At 44.3% G+C, this 17709-nt stretch overlaps 1 protein-coding gene across 12 annotated transcripts in view; it reads left to right on the plus strand.

Annotated features, from left to right (window-relative positions):
* Positions 1 to 17709, plus strand: part of LOC146644337 (triple functional domain protein) — a 79311-nt gene that overhangs the window by 34555 nt on the left and 27047 nt on the right. For all 12 annotated transcript variants that reach the window (XM_085397042.1, XM_085397049.1, XM_085397040.1 and 9 more), the window contains exons 3-13: positions 1070 to 1144; positions 4259 to 4373; positions 5995 to 6187; positions 9767 to 9871; positions 10090 to 10286; positions 10573 to 10813; positions 11532 to 11654; positions 12474 to 12665; positions 15387 to 15518; positions 15629 to 15859; positions 16529 to 16651. In XM_085397042.1, the coding sequence (XP_085253168.1) occupies positions 1070 to 1144; positions 4259 to 4373; positions 5995 to 6187; positions 9767 to 9871; positions 10090 to 10286; positions 10573 to 10813; positions 11532 to 11654; positions 12474 to 12665; positions 15387 to 15518; positions 15629 to 15859; positions 16529 to 16651 (1727 nt within the window). The remainder of the gene's footprint in view (positions 1 to 1069; positions 1145 to 4258; positions 4374 to 5994; positions 6188 to 9766; positions 9872 to 10089; positions 10287 to 10572; positions 10814 to 11531; positions 11655 to 12473; positions 12666 to 15386; positions 15519 to 15628; positions 15860 to 16528; positions 16652 to 17709) is intronic.

Consider the following 17709-nt stretch of genomic DNA (forward strand, 5'->3'; position numbering starts at 1 on the left):
AAGTAAATGCTGCCCAGCTGCCTCGCGCTTTCAGAGTGCCGCTTGTTCATTTTCGTTACCTCCAACACAATCTGCTTGCAATCAAAGTTGCAGTGATTACAGAGTGACGTGGACATAGAAGATATTCTTATTGAATTGAATAATTAGAGTTGTTATAAAACAACTCTGGAAAAACAGGATCAAAGTCCGTGTCACCACGTGGTAACCATCATGGTAATAGCTCTGCCCTGGTATGTGAGCCGTTATTTGCAAAGCCTGTATATAAATGAGTAAAACATTCAAAACTTTTATGCGAACCGTATTCGCCATTCTCATTGGTCGTTGCATCAGTCGCTCACCTGGAAGTTGAGAAAAGTTTGTCTCTGGTCGCCTGTGGATGCTCCGCTGTGGTCGCCACGTTGCTTTCACTGTGAACACAGTACATATGCTTTCAGTGACTCTCTTACCCAGGGGTGGGACGAACTGTGTATGTGTGTCTGCTGTGCTCTCTAACTGGGAAGCTCTTATTTTTACATGTCAGGTGAATATGTTAATCGCTACACTGCAGAGCAAAGTTTAGTTAAAGGTTCCTTTATGTTTAATCTTCATAGTCCAAGCGTTTCCACCACTCAATGTTTGGTAGATGTGAAAATTCACCAGCTACTCAGTCTTTTTCAATAAATGCGACATTTTATTATTACTCTAGCTGATGGGAGCTAAAGTGGCCTGTGACATTTAATGTTTCTTTACCCCGTTTCACCTCTGCTACACTAAGAGCTTTAGCAGCTCTGCGTCTGGCCTCACAGTCTCACCATTACTGTTTCTGACCGCTGTCTCATTGTGTGTATGTGTGAGCGTGAGAGCGGGAATCTTACAGACTTTTTCCTCTTGATGCAAGCAATCCAAAACTGGGACTGAACACGTTGAGTTTTAAAAGCTGCAGATCACCAGATTACAACTAGACAAAATCTGCTCTGTCCCAAATAATCTGGGCTCTTCAACTGCACAAGAACGGTGAAAAAGGGAAAAGCTTTTTTAAATTTCGTTCTTGTATTCAAACCCCATGTTTTCTTTCCTCGTCTCTTCACAGGTTTCAGGAGAAATGAGGAGATGAGAGCGATGGAGGTGCTTCCCATCCTCAAAGAGAAGGTTGCCTTTCTGTCAGGTAAGGTTATGTGTGTTTGTCTGGTCTCAAAAATGTACCACCCCCTGCTGTCTGATCATGGCAAATAAAGCTAATAGAGCCTGATGTATACTTTGTACTACTTAGTTTGTATACACACACACACAGACAGTTGCTAGGTAGTAAGCTGTACTTTTGACTTCCTCTTTTTCTTGCGCACAGACACGCACACAGTAACAAGCTGTGCAGGGGTCAGGCTGAGGCCCAGACACTTGGCTCTTGACCTGTCTTTAAGCACACGCATGTACACCCAGTTGACACACAGCACACACGCTGACATGCACACAGATATCTGTTGTTTGACCGTCATCAGCAGGACAGTTAGCGTAGAGAGCTACAGCAACCACGTCCGACACACACTCGCACTCACACACTCGAGTGGTGCCAGAGAAAACTCACAGGAGGCTGAGCTGGAGATGCGGATTGCCAAGAACATCCAGCAGGATTATTTGCACAACACACAAAAGCATTTTTTTTTGAGTGCGTGCGTGTTACTGTTACGTTTGTGCGTATTCGTGCAAATGCAAGCACTCAGATCTCCAAAGAGCCAAATGGAATAACAAAGTGAAATCGGTGTGTGCGTCGTGCGCTGGCAGAGAAGGTCACAGTTAGAAACACAATGACGAGGAAAAGGACTCTGACAAACAGCGAAATTGAGAGAAGGAGAGTCAGGGCAGCGTTGCCATGGAGATGACTTACTGCCAGCTTCCCATAGTGGACACTGGTGGAATAATTGGCTTTGAAATGAAGGTAGAGGAGGGACCGCTAGTGAAAAGCAGGGTAAATAAGCTAAGCCTATTATCCCCAATTTGGCCCCTTAATAAATCGGCCATGTTCGCCCTCTCTCATGTTTGTCTGTTGCCACGTGAGCGTTTGATTTTCTCCTCTGAGCGGCAGGGTCAAGCCTACAGGCGCCCAGCAACCCGACTGAACTCACTAATTTGCGGGCTGAGCAGAGAGGGCCTGTGTTTATGAGTTCCCACGTGAGCGAAGCAGCCTTCTTCTTCTGCAAGTGGCCAGAAACTAGGAGCAAAATATTATTACAGCACAAAATATGACTGCAGAGAAGATAAAAGGTCTGAAAAATCCTTTAAAAGACCACAAAATATCACAAACAAACACTGCAGAATTCAAACACCATGTACAAAAAAACAGTGCACAGTTTCTGCATAACAAAATGTATGCATTTGGCTTGCTTGCTGTTTGGAGAGAGCCAATCATATATACATGTTTGATTTATTTCTTTATCTTTTCTGTTCTTTTAAAGGAACAGACTCTGCTTCTCCTTGTTGTGTCGTATTCTGTTATAGTGCAGTGTTAATATTAGATATGGCTTTAATAATATTCAGAAAATGCTCAGTCTAAACAAAACCCTTTCAGACTGCTCTACATGCTTCAATTCAGACAGTAGTTGTTTTGTTTTTTTAACATTGGGCTCTGTGACATCAGGTGAGGTCAGGCACGTAGCTATGGCTATGCGAATAGACTGTACATAGAAGATGGATGTAGCCACCAGCGTTACCATCTTGATGTTTAGAAGATGTGACTCAGAAGGGGCGACTAACTGAGAACCTGAACACTGCACATTTAAATGCTACCATGTAGCCATTTACAAGCAATGTTGGGCCGTGCACAAAAATGGTGTGTCACAAACGACTCGCTACTTTGTTTCTAAAGCAGTGCATTGCCTTACTTAAACGTTGCCAGGAAAAAGTCATTTGATATAATAGACGTTACATTGTTTTCACATTACTCAGCAGCATGGCCTGAAATGCTTTGTCACATAATTACCAAGCTTAGGCTACAGTCTCACACCCTAAAATAAATCATTATACTAACACGTGCGCACACAAGATCTTTCTTCTAGCGATTAATTACGAACACAAAGCCAATAAAACAAAGCAGCGTTGAGAACCAGCCCAGAGAGGCTTTAGAGCAGTCGTCACGGTGATCGCGCTGTAGAAAAAGGTGCAGGTAGAAATGTAAGCTACAAGCCGGACTGCTCATCGCTGCCTCTGTGTTGAGCTGAGCTCATCTTTAACTTCACTTCTCGGCTCTCTGCACAGATGTTGTGTTAGCAGTATAATTCAGTCATTTCTGCCCTGGATGGTGTTTGCACTTGGCCATCGCACTCTCATCCTTTCTGTTTACTGAAAATCAAAGGAATCTTCATATTTGAAGAAACAGTTTCCTCCTGCCTGCACATAGACTGAAATCAGTCTGTTCAGCCATCGTGCAGATAATTGAAGAAACTTTGTTTTGAAACGCAGTGTCATGATTCACTTAACACAAAGTAAAGCTTTCTCCTCCTTTCTGGCCCTAATGGTGACGATCATTTACAAAACAAAATGTGTTTAGTAGCTCATCAGGAGTAATGGAGGTCATAGAGAGGGGCGTCAGGGGTTATTTCTGTATGTTTTGTTTCAGACAGTGGATGAACTGAGGGTCTGCACAGGACTCTGTCAAAGATAAAAGGTCCACTTATCGTCTGTGACCTTCACCCTGTTAAGATAGTTTTTCCCTTTTTTGCTCATAAATGAAAGCTTAACTTCATTGTCATCACCAGCTGTGTTTTGTGTTTATTCTTAATTAGTGAATGTAAGCACACCACCACTACTACAGTGAAGAACTGCTGCATGCGCTGCTCATCAGCTAACGTGAGTGCTGCCGTGCCGCCGTGCAGTCTCAAACAGCCTGTAGCGTGGCCACGAGCCCATTGCAAGCAGGTCCACTTCATTTTTCACAGCTCGACTGCACAGAGAGAACGATAAAACACTTTCAGTCTAAATTATCTCCTGTCCTTTAAAAAAAACCCAAAAAACAAAAAAACAAAAACTTCTGTTTTTTTATTTATTTTTTTAGCATTCGGCTCAGCGGCCTCGGGGTCACACATATATCTAGCCTGTCGCTCATTTTTGGGTTAGCTAACTGCCTACGATCATCTCTGTTATGCTCCAGTGGTGCAAATGATACCACTAAACCTGCAAAACTCTGTGCCACATACACACTTGTCCTTACTCCAATCTGTGTGTGTGTGTGTGTGTGTGTGTGTGTGTGTGTGTGTGTGTGTGTGTGTGTGCTTGTGCATCACCTCAGGTGGCAGAGACAGACGTGGTGGTCCTGTGTTAACGTTCCCATCACGCAGCAACCACGACAGAATACGAACAGACGACCTGAGGAGACTGATCGCTTACCTCGCCGGCATCCCCAGGTTACTTATTTCATTGCATGTGATTTTGTGTGGGTGGGTGTGTGTGGCAGTGCCTCAGAATGACATGAACTCCCACAGCAAGTGCTCAAAGCTCTATAAGCGAACACGTGAGAGGGCTGAGATGAGCATGTGATAGGAACGGAGAGCGTAATAATTCAGGAGCAGTTATCTTGCTGCAGCTTCTCGGCTGCCAGAAATCGCTTCTAAAGATGGTGAGATGCTGAGACAGAGAAGAGAAGCCTGGAGCTAACAGAGGCGACATGCAACAGAAAAAGAAATGGAGAGGGAAAAACAGGAAAGAGGTTTAAACAGAGAGAGAGAGGAGGCTGCTGAGATGGGCAGAGGGTGGAAGGATTAAAGCTGACAGAGATGGAGAGCGCATGTGTGAGGAGGTGTGTGTGTGAGGGAGGGAGGGAGTGTATGAAAGCAAAACAAAGTGTCGCAGTAGCCGAGGCAGTGCAGCAGCAGTTCCTGTAGGCGAGCAGCTCCTCACCTCCCAGGTAAAGCGTCGCTCATCCGCCTCCTTCTCCTTCCTTTTTTGACCCGGCATGCTGCTTCTTCTTCTCCTCCTTGCGTATCTCTCAAAAGCATCCACCCTCTTCATCTACACTCACCTCCATAACATTATGTTTGCTTTTTTTTTTGCTTTTTTAAAATTAGACTCCAAGTTGAATTTCGGGCTTTGAAAACCTCACGTCATCGTGTCACATCTTGCACATCTTTCTTAACTTTGGGGTTTTTGGCATCCCTGTGTTTGTGAAAGGGAACATCTGCACATCGCTGCACACTGTGTGTGTAGCGACAAGCTGTTCCACCGAGAGAGGGAGGGAGAGAGGCTTGGGAAAGGATGGAGGTATTTAGGGATGCAGTGATGGAAAGATTTTAAAGTGATGTATTTTTTATTATTATTTTTTTAAACAACACGATGACATACTAGAAGGGAATGCAGCGATCTGAGTTTGTGGATTGAATAAAGTAGTTGTGGTTGGAATGACATGGAAACGGACAGATGGCAGATGAGCTGCAAAATATTCTGAATCCTAAAGACAAATTCTGTTTGTTGTGGCATGTCAGATAACTGTGACAGGTTTCAGCTTCAGTGCGTGTATGCAAGCTTGTGCAGCGATAATAAAGATGATGATGGTCAGAGCAGAGCACCACAGGGGGAAGAGGCTGCTGATGCACAAACGGACTGAACTGTATTTTTATATATATACATATATATGTATGCATATATGCGTTTGTGATTCATTCGTCGCAGGTTTCTGCGTACGTGTGGGTGTGTGTGTGTGACTGTGTGTGCATAGGGGTGCGTGGGTGTGTGTGTGGGATTTGCTGCGTAGGCTTCTCACAGTATAGAAAATGCGTCATCTCACTGTTTGTTTTGGTTCTCTTTCCTCTTCTTCTCTATTCTTCCTTCTTCCATCTGTCCTTTCCTCTCCATCATCCCTCTTTCATCCTTTCCCACGACTGTCATCTCTCTCTCTCCGGATTAAACTCTCACCAATCTCTCTTGGCCCCCTTCCCCCCACCCACCCCATGCCCACCCCCCCATCTCTTCTCTTTAATTCCTCCCACTCCCGCCGACCTCCATCCTCTGTCCATCCTCTGTCCATCCCAGCGAGGAGGTGTGTAAACATGGCTTCACGGTCATTGTTGACATGCGTGGCTCCAAGTGGGACAGCATCAAGCCTCTGCTGAAGATCCTGCAGGAGTCGTTCCCGTCCTGCATCCACGTCGCGCTCATCATCAAACCGGACAACTTCTGGCAGAAGCAGAGGACCAACTTCGGCAGCTCCAAGTTTGAATTCGAGGTAGGATGTTGAGCCAGTGTTCGAGGCAGTGATAGAATATTTTGATGTCTTACTCAAAAATAGCTTTGGAAGCTGTTGAGTGAATAGAAGCAACAGACAGTGATTTTCATTGAAATAACAGGTTCTGGTTTGTTTCGCACTGCCAGATTAATCAGTGATCTTAACACTGTTAGATTTAAAGACTCGGACTCTGTTTGTGGAGGGGTTGTACTATTCACACTGGTGATGCGGCGCTTTATCATCCAAATATGAGCAGATATCAGCCATGTTGACTGAAATCACCTAACAAGATGGTAGTTATCGAGTGTGTGGCATCAGTTTTGCTCTAGTTTATCAATCAAGAGCTTAAAGACTTTAAAACGGGTTAATTTGTTTTTTCTTTTTGTTTTTTAAATGAAGATTTATTTTATTTCCCTGGTGCAAAGGGGAATAATAAATAACAGGGGGAAACAATATTGCCGTCAACTAAATTCTCACTCAGAATTTGTCCAGAATTTCATTACATTTTTTTCCCTCCCTCTAATAAACGTTATGCGATAAGCAATAACATTCGCAATAATCAGCTGCCTCTCCAGGGAGTCTCGCCTTCTTGGACTGCAGCTGCTAATGCTCGTTCTGCTGTGCAGCCTCGGTCGGTGAGCTTGGCGTAGCGGCGCACGGAGCAGACCTCCACCTGCTGCAGGTTCTGGTTAAAGTGGCCCCAAAAGAACAAGGACTGGCGTCACCAGCTGCAGTCCAAGCTGGTGGAGTTTGAGTCTGTTTGACTGTCGGCAGGTGTTGGATGTTTAGCAGAGACTGAGCTTTCAAAATAAGAGCGAGAGGGTTTAGTAGGTGGCAGGGCTGGATGACCAAAATCTCATACCCCGATTGTGCTAAAAGTAACAGTATAGTACATTTTCTGTCAAATAATATAATGACTACATACAAAGGACTTGTTCTACATTTTAAAATTTTGCATTTTAAAGTGGAAAACAATCCATCCAAATGATGAAATAAACACTGGTGTACACAGTTTTGCAACACTGTGAAATAAACAGATGTTTCTATGTCGTCATCGTCGTGTCCACAGCATAGTGGTTAAACGTTTACCTTACATCCAAAAGATCCACGGTTGGAGACACAGACCTTGCCCGGTGAACTCCTACTGCCGATTCTGAGCTCGGATAAATGAAAGTATCCATCTACATGCCGAAAGTACCTTTTTCATCCAGTGTACATCACCTTAATCCTCAGAAGGATTAAAAATTATTATCTAACGATTTATATCGGTCTTTAAAGCAAGGAAGGTTTAGGACGAGGGCGTTAAACATAAAGCTCAGGGGAGCGGGACCAGAATCGGACCAGATCGCCAAAGACTCCAGTCCGGCTCACTGGTTGACTTTGGGAAGTGTGAAGGAGGGCATCAATTTTGGACTTTTAACTGTATTTTGTTGCTTTTTTCTGCTGATAAGGACCTCCCCCATCACCATTCATACTAGACCAAAGTTAATAAGTTGTAAACAATTAAAAGTAAGAAAGTTCCTGTTTTCTGCCATAGAGATGTGTTATTTTGCACTTCTTTTTATGTTAAAATAACTTCTTTACACCAGCCCGGCCCACTGAAGCTCAGAGTGGGCGGTACGTTTCCCACAATGTAAAATGAGTTTGACATCCCTGATTTAAGGGAACTGTTGCAGTTGATATGTGAGCATATATATCTCACAGCTGCCTGTTGTCAAGCGTATCAGTTTTACATTTGGCATTTTAAAGGAACTCGTCACAAAAGCATTTTAAAAAGCCCCCACCCTCACCTCCCTCCAATTTGCTGTCAGCTGAGCTGTGATAACAACCGCTCTGCCGCCGCCCCTCCCTCCACACCCCCGAGCTGCTCATTGTCAGCACATTTCATTATTTTCCTCTCCCCGCTGCTTTGGGTGCGTACACCACCAGCCAGCTGTCTGCCATAGGGAAAAACATTTCATCACATCGAACCCAAAAACGGCTCGCTGCAGATCACGAGGACGAGTATTCGTTATGCTGTCAGTCAAGCGATAGAAGGCATTTTCACAGCTAATTAAGTGATGCGTTCACACGAACAGGCTTATTTTTTACCCTCTGACCATTTCGTCGTCATCAACTCGACACTGAAATGTGCACCAGCGGAGCTCTCGACTTCATCTGATTACAAGCCTGTGTAGTAAATGTCTTCTGATGAGAGCGGAATAACAATTCCCCTCCCCCTGTTTGATCTGTCATTAGCCAGCCTTGCTTACTACGATGATCATCAGCTCTCATTTGTTGTGGTGAAACTTGGGTTGGCATAAGCTCCTGTGTTGTCTTTATTGGTTTTTTATGCAGTGCGTTTTTCTGATATGGAGTGGAAATTTTCCCCTCTAGCTTCTGATTATAGCTACGTAGGAGAACGCACGAGTGTGGAAATTTACTGTGATTGCTCACACGTGTATGAACACGACCTCACTGTAGTCTCATTATATCATATTGATCTTTTGATAGGAAGAATAGCCACAGGGAACATTATAGTTATCCATGCACCGGTCTGTCATGCCGCACAAGCATTGATTGGATAGCGTGCATGTGCATTCATGTGCAGGCTTCATCCCCCCTGTCCATGCTTTATGTTTTATTAAGATTTCAGAAGTTTTCATCTTGCACTCTTCATGCAAAATTGATATAGGGCTGTTGCTAGGACTACAGTTGCGTATGTGTGTGAGCGTCCAGCATTCAGTGTGTGCATCAAGGATTTTTCTCTCGCTTTGTGCAATAGAAACCAGAAGTAGGACATGTTCCTCCCTTTTTGTCATCAGTTCATACACAAAGAAAGCAAAGCTCAGAGAGCCGGTCGCAATCTCTCTTTTTTCCGTTCGATTGTTGATAAATGGCACAGTTCAGCACAAGCATAAAATGCTACCCAAACGTCCCTGGCCGACTATCGCTCCATTCAGCAGAGTACAAATCGGTACAATAGCGAACGCGGCAGCATCAGTATTTTTCCCTGGCAAGAGCCGCTGTGCTTTTTTACCCAAGGACAACAGTGCATCTCTGCATTGTTTGGCCTACACAAAGCCTATCCAAGCGATCGCTCCGACTCCATCCATCTCTGGCCATGTGTGTGGGGGTGTTTTGTGCGGAGGTGGAAACACAGGCAACACAGGGAGACTTTTCCTCGGCGTATCACTGAAATTGATATCATGCTGGGGATTTGAAATTCACTTAAGTCTAACATCAAGGAGGCAAAGAAACGTTGCGGCAGGCTGTTAAAGGTTTAGTTCTGAGTTTTGAAGTCTCAAAGACAACATTTTGGTTTGGGGAGGATCTCTTTGGTAGATGGGGGAGAAGTGTTCTTAAATTAGCAGCATCTCAATGTTATTAATCGCGGAGCTTCTGCTGAAGGTCACATCTCTATGTGACCTTCAGCAGAAGCTCCGCGATCTCCGCATTGTCTTTTCTGTGAGTAAATAAAAATCGTACTTTTCAGCAACGAAACACGGCAGAAGGTGAAAGATTAGAAGCATTTACCACTCAAGTGTCCACCTGAACTCCCTCCTTTAAACCCTCGTTCTTTGCTTCTCGCTCCACTAGACCACCATGGTGTCACTCGAAGGCTTGACGAAAGTGGTGGACCCCTCTCAGCTGACAGCAGACTTTGACGGCAGCCTGGACTACAACCACGAAGAGTGGATAGAGGTACGATCAGCTCAGCCGTCCTGTCACTTCAGACTGTCTGTGCCAAGATCCCCCAAATCCCCAGTGATGTCCAAATCGGATGATTAAGACACAAGTGGACACAGGATTATTCTTCTTTCTGATCTGATTGTTTCCTTCTTAAGACAGTCAACCAAACTGCCCATAAGTGGGTCACCATAACTCAGTGTTTTTTTTTGTTTGCTGGTGTTTCCGTCCAGGTGCGTGTAGCATTTGAGGATTTCTCTGGCCATGCTACCCAAATGCTGGCTCGACTAGAAGAGATGCAGGAAACCGTGTCAAGGAAAGACTTTCCCCAAGACCTGGAAGGAGCCAGACGGATGATAGAAGAGCACGCCACACTGAAGAAGAAAGTCATTAAAGCTCCTATAGAGGAACTGGACACTGAAGGGCAAAGGTAAAAAAACAAAACAGTGGTTTTGCATCTTTCTATATATCATATATAATGTATCAGAAATGCCTGTTTTTAAGTCTTAGTTCTGGTTGTGTATGTGAATCCAGATCATTTGTATGAAAGATGGACAGGGCAACAGGTTGGAGCGTGATCAAGAGTTTGGGCAGTGCTCTTTTTTCCACCCTTTTTTTCTCCTTTTTGGGGTTATCAGTTAACAACGGAGGCTAGCTTGACTGAAACAGTAGCAAAAAGTCTTTGATGTTAATGCAAACATCAAATCTGTTTCCAGATTGCTCCAGCGCATTCAGAGCAGCGAGTCTTTCTCCAATCGCAATGGCAGCAGCGGCGGCAGCAGCAGTAGCGGCAGTGGAGTGTGCAACGCGGACACCCAAGGCCTGGTGCCGCGCATCACCCAGCTGCTGGACAAGCTGCACTCCACCCGGCAGCACCTCCACCAGGCGTGGCACGTCCGCAAGCTCCAACTGGATCAGTGTTTCCAGCTGCGCCTGTTCGAGCAGGATGCAGAGAAGGTCTGTGGCTGGTTCTCTGTGAGCTGTGATGTAGTGATAATCTATAACCAGAGCTGGTGATCACTGCAGGGCACACAAATGCCAATATACATATTTAAAAAAAAATGCAATTACACACACTGAGAAGCATCGACTGATGCTGTTTGCGAAGACCTCGTGTACTGTAGTCGAGCCCTCGGGATCTTAAACACTAAACAGGTTTGCCCTCCTCCACCGTGAGAGGCGGGAAGATGGAGGCTAGCTCACTCGGGTGCACCGCCACCTACTCTGGCTGCCACACAGACGGCTCAGGCGATGACAGCTGCGTCACAAAATAAGAAGAGACAGGGAGAGAAATGCACAGATCTGTGTTGGAGTGAGTAGAATAAAATAGCAGGTTGCAGCAACACAGAGCGAGCTGCAGTCTTGGATACACTGCAGTAGTAGGAGCTTGTTGCTAGGACACCATAGGCCACAAGTTGTTCTCTAAGAGAGCCAGAGAGGATGCTCTTAATAGAGGCAGTCCATTTCTCTGTATGCTGGCCTGGATAGATGTTCGAACACTGCAGCAGTGAGCAAACACGCTCAGGTTTGCCCACACGGCTCAGTCCCAGCTGTTTGTGCCTGTTCTTGCAACAATCTGCAGGAGTTAGTAATGAACCCAACCCTTGTGTGTCTGTGCTTTCATTTTTTTTATTGATATTTTTTCTCTGTGTGTGTATTTGTCGTCATGCTTCAGATGTTCGACTGGATCATGCACAACAAGGGTTTGTTCCTGGCAGGCTACACAGAGATCGGCAACAACCACCCCCATGCTGTGGAGCTGCAAACCCAGCACAGCCACTTCGCCATGAACTGCATGGTGAGACACACACTGATTCGCAGCAGGAGATAATGCTTTTCTTCCCACTTGGACTCAAGTCGGTGCCCTACACTGTATAATAATATAGTTATTGCACTTAGTGTCAAGCTCTACTGCTGGGTTTGAGTGTTTGTTTAGAGCAGCCTGCGCTTCCGTGCGCTTGCACATTTTCTCCATGTTAGGAGCAACACAACCAGGTATTAAGTAATCCTATTCTCTATCCACAGTCCGCCTTACATAACCATTATGAAACTGCTGAGACGAGGAATCAATCCAGCCGCTGAGGGTTTCTGCTTACGGATGAGAAAGAAACAGTAGCAGACCAATAGTGTCTTAAGCTCCTCAGTTTGCCATTTTCTCTGGCCTATTCACTTATTAAACGATGATGTATTAACCGTGTTTTCACGTCTAAGGCACTTTTTTGTCTTTTTTTGCATATGGAAAAAAATACTTTTTTTAAACAAAAAAACTATTTATTGGTATTTCAGAAATAAAAACACAAAAATATGTGCATTATTTTCTGGGTAATGTGCAGCCGTGTGACCTAATACCGATGTTATAATGTAAATTGAGTAATCGTGGAAGCTTTACCTTAAAAATATACCTGAGTACCTGAAGTAAACATGCTCAATGTGCAGAACGACCCATTCTCACAATAATATACCGCTTTAAACCTTCTTTTGGTTCCTCCTCTCAGTTCCTCTCTCGTCTGCACGTACCTGTGGCCTCGGATGTTAGACCAAGTTTTTGCTTCTTTATGAATTAGTGATTGAAAATATTCTGCCATTTCGCGCCTTTCTTCCTCATCGTCCTGTACAGAATGTGTACGTCAACATCAACCGGATCATGTCCGTGGGGAACCGGCTGCTGGAGTCGGGTCACTACGCTTCCCAGCAGATCAAGCAGATCTCAAGTCAGTTGGAGCAGGAGTGGAAGGCGTTCGCCGCCGCATTGGATGAACGTAGCACGCTGTTAGAGATGTCAGCCAGTTTCCATCAGAAATGTGACCAGGTGAGTGTGACGGTTTGGTAAATGGCAAGAAATGTTCATGGACTGAATCTGTTAGAATTTATCGTTTGAGCCTTTAATGTTGTGATTTGAAAAATGCTGGACTCATGCTTTAATTGTTTTCTTTATAAATGAATGGAAATGTCAAAAAAGAATAGATCCTGTACCCTCACTTTAGTAATTAAGCTCAACCCTATCAATTTTTAGCTCTTATGATAAGTAGCTTGTTTCTCAAAAGTCTTAACTAGTCCTTGAACACTGGTTCAGTGGGAACCAATCGGTAAACCTCGTGCTGATGTGCTGTTCAGGTAGCCGAGGTGTTGACCTTTTGTAATGAATGCAAATGAATACACACGTGCACACTTTTTGGATTGTAAAGTACCCATTTGGCTTAATTGAATAAACACTAGCACATACATTTCATTTACGTGTGTGTGTGTGTGTGTGTGTGTGTGTGTGTGTGTGTGTGTGTGTGTGTGTGTGTGTGTGTGTGTGTGTGTGTGTGTGTGTGTGTGTGTGTGTGTGTGTGTGTGTGCTGGTATTTTTGCCCGAGCTCATTAGTCTGGCCACTATGGAATGATTCATGGCCTTAAAAAGTACACAAGCAGAATAACAGCCAGGGAACATGGGCGGTGCGACTTTTCCGACCTGGAATGCTGCCGTCATCAGACCAGCCTTTCATGTTTGTAAGATGAAATAGAAAAGGGCATTTTGTTCCCAGAGGTTTTTCCACTCCACACATACATGAAGAGAACAAAGACTTAAAACAAGCTTCTCTTCTGTATGTGATTCCAATTATGATGTGAGAGGTGTTTAAAAGGCAAATCATTAAGATGGAGATATTTCCCAGAGGTCAATCTTAATGATTGTTATGTTTTCACCCATCACTCCTACAGGGGGGTACAGGAAGCTTCTAGGAAGTCACCACAGGCCAATGAACAGCAGGTTCAGCTACAGATAATTCTTCTAATAGATCTCATGGGCAAAAGATGATTTCTGCAGGTTTACACCCAGGCGATGTCTTTCTATGCTCTGCTGTTTCTGACCCCTGGGAAGAGCGCACAGATGTACAGTGGGGCAAAAAAGTATTTAGTCAGCCACCGATTGTGCAAGTTCCCCCACTTAAAATGATGACAGAGGTCAGTAATTTGCACCAGAGGTACACTTCAACTGTGAGAGACAGAATGTGAAAAAAAAAATCCATGAATCCACATGGTAGGATTTGTAAAGAATTTATTTGTAAATTAGGGTGGAAAATAAGTATTTGGTCACCTCAAACAAGGAAAATCTCTGGCTCTCACAGACCTGTAACGTCTTCTGTAAGAAGCTTTTCTGTCCCCCACTCGTTACCTGTATGAATGGCACCTGTTTGAACTCATCATCTGTATAAAAGACACCTGTCCACAGCCTCAAACAGTCAGACTCCAAACTCCGCCATGGCCAAGACCAAAGAGCTTTCGAAGGACACCAGGAAAAGTATTGTAGACCTGCACCAGACTGGGAAGAGTGAATCTACAATAGGCAAGCAGCTTGGTGTGAAAAAATCAACTGTGGGAGCAATCATCAGAAAATGGAAGACATACAAGACCACTGATAATCTCCCTCGATCTGGGGCTCCACGCAAGATCTCATCCCGTGGGGTCAAAATGATCATGAGAACGGTGAGCAAAGATCCCAGAACCACACGGGGGGACCTGGTGAATGACCTGCAGAGAGCTGGGACCAAAGTAACAAAGGTCACCATCAGTAACACACTACAACGGCAGGGAATCAAATCCCGCAGTGCCAGACGTGTTCCGCTGCTGAAGCCAGTGCATGTCCAGGCCCGTCTGAAGTTTGCCAGAGAGCACATGGATGATACAGCAGAGGATTGGGAGAATGTCATGTGGTCAGATGAAACCAAAGTAGAACTTTTTGGTGTAAACTCAACTCGTCATGTTTGGAGGAAGAAGAATACTGAGTTGCATCCCAAGAACACCATACCTACTGTGAAGCATGGGGGTGGAAACATCATGCTATGGGGCTGTTTTTCTGCCAAGGGGACAGGACGACTGATCCGTGTTAAGGACAGAATGAATGGGGCCATGTATCGTGAGATTTTGAGCCAAAACCTCCTTCCATCAGTGAGAACTTTGAAGATGAAACGAGGCTGGGTCTTCCAACATGACAATGATCCAAAACACACCGCCCGGGCAACAAAGGAGTGGCTCCGTAAGAAGCATTTGAAAGTCCTGGAGTGGCCTAGCCAGTCTCCAGACCTCAACCCCATAGAAAATCTGTGGCGGGAGTTGAAAGTCCGTGTTGCTCGGCGACAGCCCCAAAACATCACTGCTCTCGAGAAGATCTGCATGGAGGAATGGGCCAAAATACCAGCTACTGTGTGTGCAAACCTGGTAAAGACCTATAGTAAACGTTTGACCTCTGTTATTGCCAACAAAGGTTATGTTACAAAGTATTGAGTTGTATTTTTGTTATTGACCAAATACTTATTTTCCACCCTGATTTACGAATAAATTCTTTACAAATCCTACCATGTGGATTCATGGATTTTTTTTTCACATTCTGTCTCTCACAGTTGAAGTGTACCTCTGGTGCAAATTACTGACCTCTGTCATCATTTTAGGTGGGGGAACTTGCACAATCGGTGGCTGACTAAATACTTTTTTGCCCCACTGTATAAACCACCAGTGTGTCATGTGAACTATGCTTCTCCTCTCGCTGCAGTACATGAGTAATGTGGACTCCTGGTGTAAGGCATGTGGCGAGGTGGACTTGCCTTCTGAGTTACAAGACCTCGAAGATGCCATCCACCATCACCAAGGCCTGTACGAGCACATCACAGCTGCTTACTCGGAGGCAAGTTCACACACACGATGGAGTTAGTCTGCTGTCCAGAGGGCAGAATTAGCTTTAGTGGCATTTATCTTTCCGATTCACATAGAGTTCAAAACATTTTCTAACCTCAGGTGAGTCAAGATGGCAAAACTCTGCTGGACAAGCTGCAGCGACCTTTGACCCCAGGCAGTGCCGATTCACTGACGGCAACGGCAAACTACTCTAAGGCGGTGCACCACGTCCTGGACATCATCCACGAGGTGCTGCATCACCAGAGACAGCTGGAAAACATCTGGCAGCACCGTAAAGTGCGTCTGCACCAGCGCCTGCAGCTCTGCGTGTTTCAGCAGGACGTCCAGCAGGTACGCACACGTTTCCAGTTTACTGCGTGTATTTTTGTTTATACCTTCATGCATGCGCGCATTTGTTCGAGCACACTGCAATTCCAAGGACCGAGCTTAATTGCCAGGGTTAGACATTAATTTGAAAATAGCAGGCTAGGCTTATGGCTAGATGAATACTACACTTAATAGAGGGTTTGATTGCAACCGCAGGCATGTTTCCTATCGACATGTCCTTGAGTTATTTGCTGGGACGATGCACGTTCAGTCCTCACATGTCGCTGTGGATAGGAGCACTGGATGAAGGCCTGAAATAAAAAGGCTTTCTGCAGAATAAAAGCTTGCATACTGTAATCAAATGGTCCCAACATGACAATACCGCTGCACACTGTCCAAAAATCATAGGCATTCCTCAGTGTGTTGACATGGCAACTATTGCTATGGCAACTGAATTGGGTCATATGGCCATGCAGATGCTGTTCATCCTAAGAAGGACAAAGTGCACAGAGGGGAGTGTGCAAAGAAAGACTCCGTGCTGTGGCTCCTGTTAACCGCGCTCATGGTTATTTCTGCCATTCCTTTGCACTCATGTACAGGTTTCATCATTAACACTTGTGGCAGTAATACCACGTCAGAGCGCCCCCTTGTGGTGTTATACGTTTCACAGTGGGTAATGTGGTCTTTGCACAGGTTTTGGACTGGATAGAAAACCATGGCGAGGCCTTCCTCAGCAAACACACAGGGGTGGGAAAGTCTCTCCACCGAGCCAGAGCTCTCCAGAAACGCCATGAAGACTTTGAGGAAGTGGCACAGGTAGCTTGATTCCTGGCCTTTTGTCAGGTTTAAACCAGTGCACCAGTCACTGCATTGCTGGTGTTTGTATTGTTTCTGTGTGCTGTTTTTCTTCTTCTTTTGCCACTGTAATGTTTTCTACTCTGTTGTGTCTCCATGTTATTATATTAATTTACAATCTTTGGGTATTTCACTATTAGTGAAAGACACTCTGACTCATTGGGGGAAAAAATGGAAAAAAAGTAAAGGTGCAGTGAGGGTTAGCAAATCTCGGCTATGCTAAAGCTTATTAGCTTTAATTTGTTAATGTAAAATATTAGCTATTCAAGCTAGCAGAGATACTTTAGTTTTTGTTTATAAAGACTTAGTTTCTAGGTTTTATTGTTTGACATTGTTGGTTTTATTAGTTTCAGTGTTAGCTTAACTCTATTTTCTAAATAGTTTTTTATGAACAGTATTTGTCCCAAGTAAAAGTTAACGCATTCCCAGCATTTTGTGAAGGTGTTTGGCCAAGGTCAGGTTCTTGCCTTGATTTTAGTTGATTAAAATAATTTTACAAACTAGATAAGCTCTTAGTAGGTTTTTAACAATTTCACCCAAAGTAATGTGTAGACACCTGCTGCACACACAGACTTGCATCTGCATGTGCAGCTGTTTGCAGTAAAAATGTCTTAATGCCAGCTTACCCCGTGACTCTTCAGTTTGGGTTATACTGCCATATATGGTTGAGATGTTGTATTAACTGTACTGGTTTTTTATTTTTATTTTTTTATCTGTTTATATAAACACTAAGAAGTGGTGTGCACCTGCTACATCTGTGTTCCTACTCTTTGCTTGCATATATTTATCTAACACCTTCAGTTACTGCATACTATATTTATACAGCAAGCATGTAAAATATTACTTGCATATACTTAAAAATACTATGTTTTGCATTTGTTACAGCTGTAATCCTTTTATATTTCCACACTAGTAGTGTAGAATACTCCGACAGCCTCATTAACTTTAACCAAAAAATATCAACAACTTGTTGACGTCCCACCGTAACACAGCCATTTGTTTCCGTTTGCTTCTGCACC

This window comes from Rhamphochromis longiceps, linkage group LG22 (assembly GCF_057381845.1).
Source record: "Rhamphochromis longiceps isolate RC_006_pf linkage group LG22, R_longiceps_female_GT1.1, whole genome shotgun sequence".
In the NCBI taxonomy this organism is placed as follows: Eukaryota; Metazoa; Chordata; class Actinopteri; order Cichliformes; family Cichlidae; genus Rhamphochromis; species Rhamphochromis longiceps.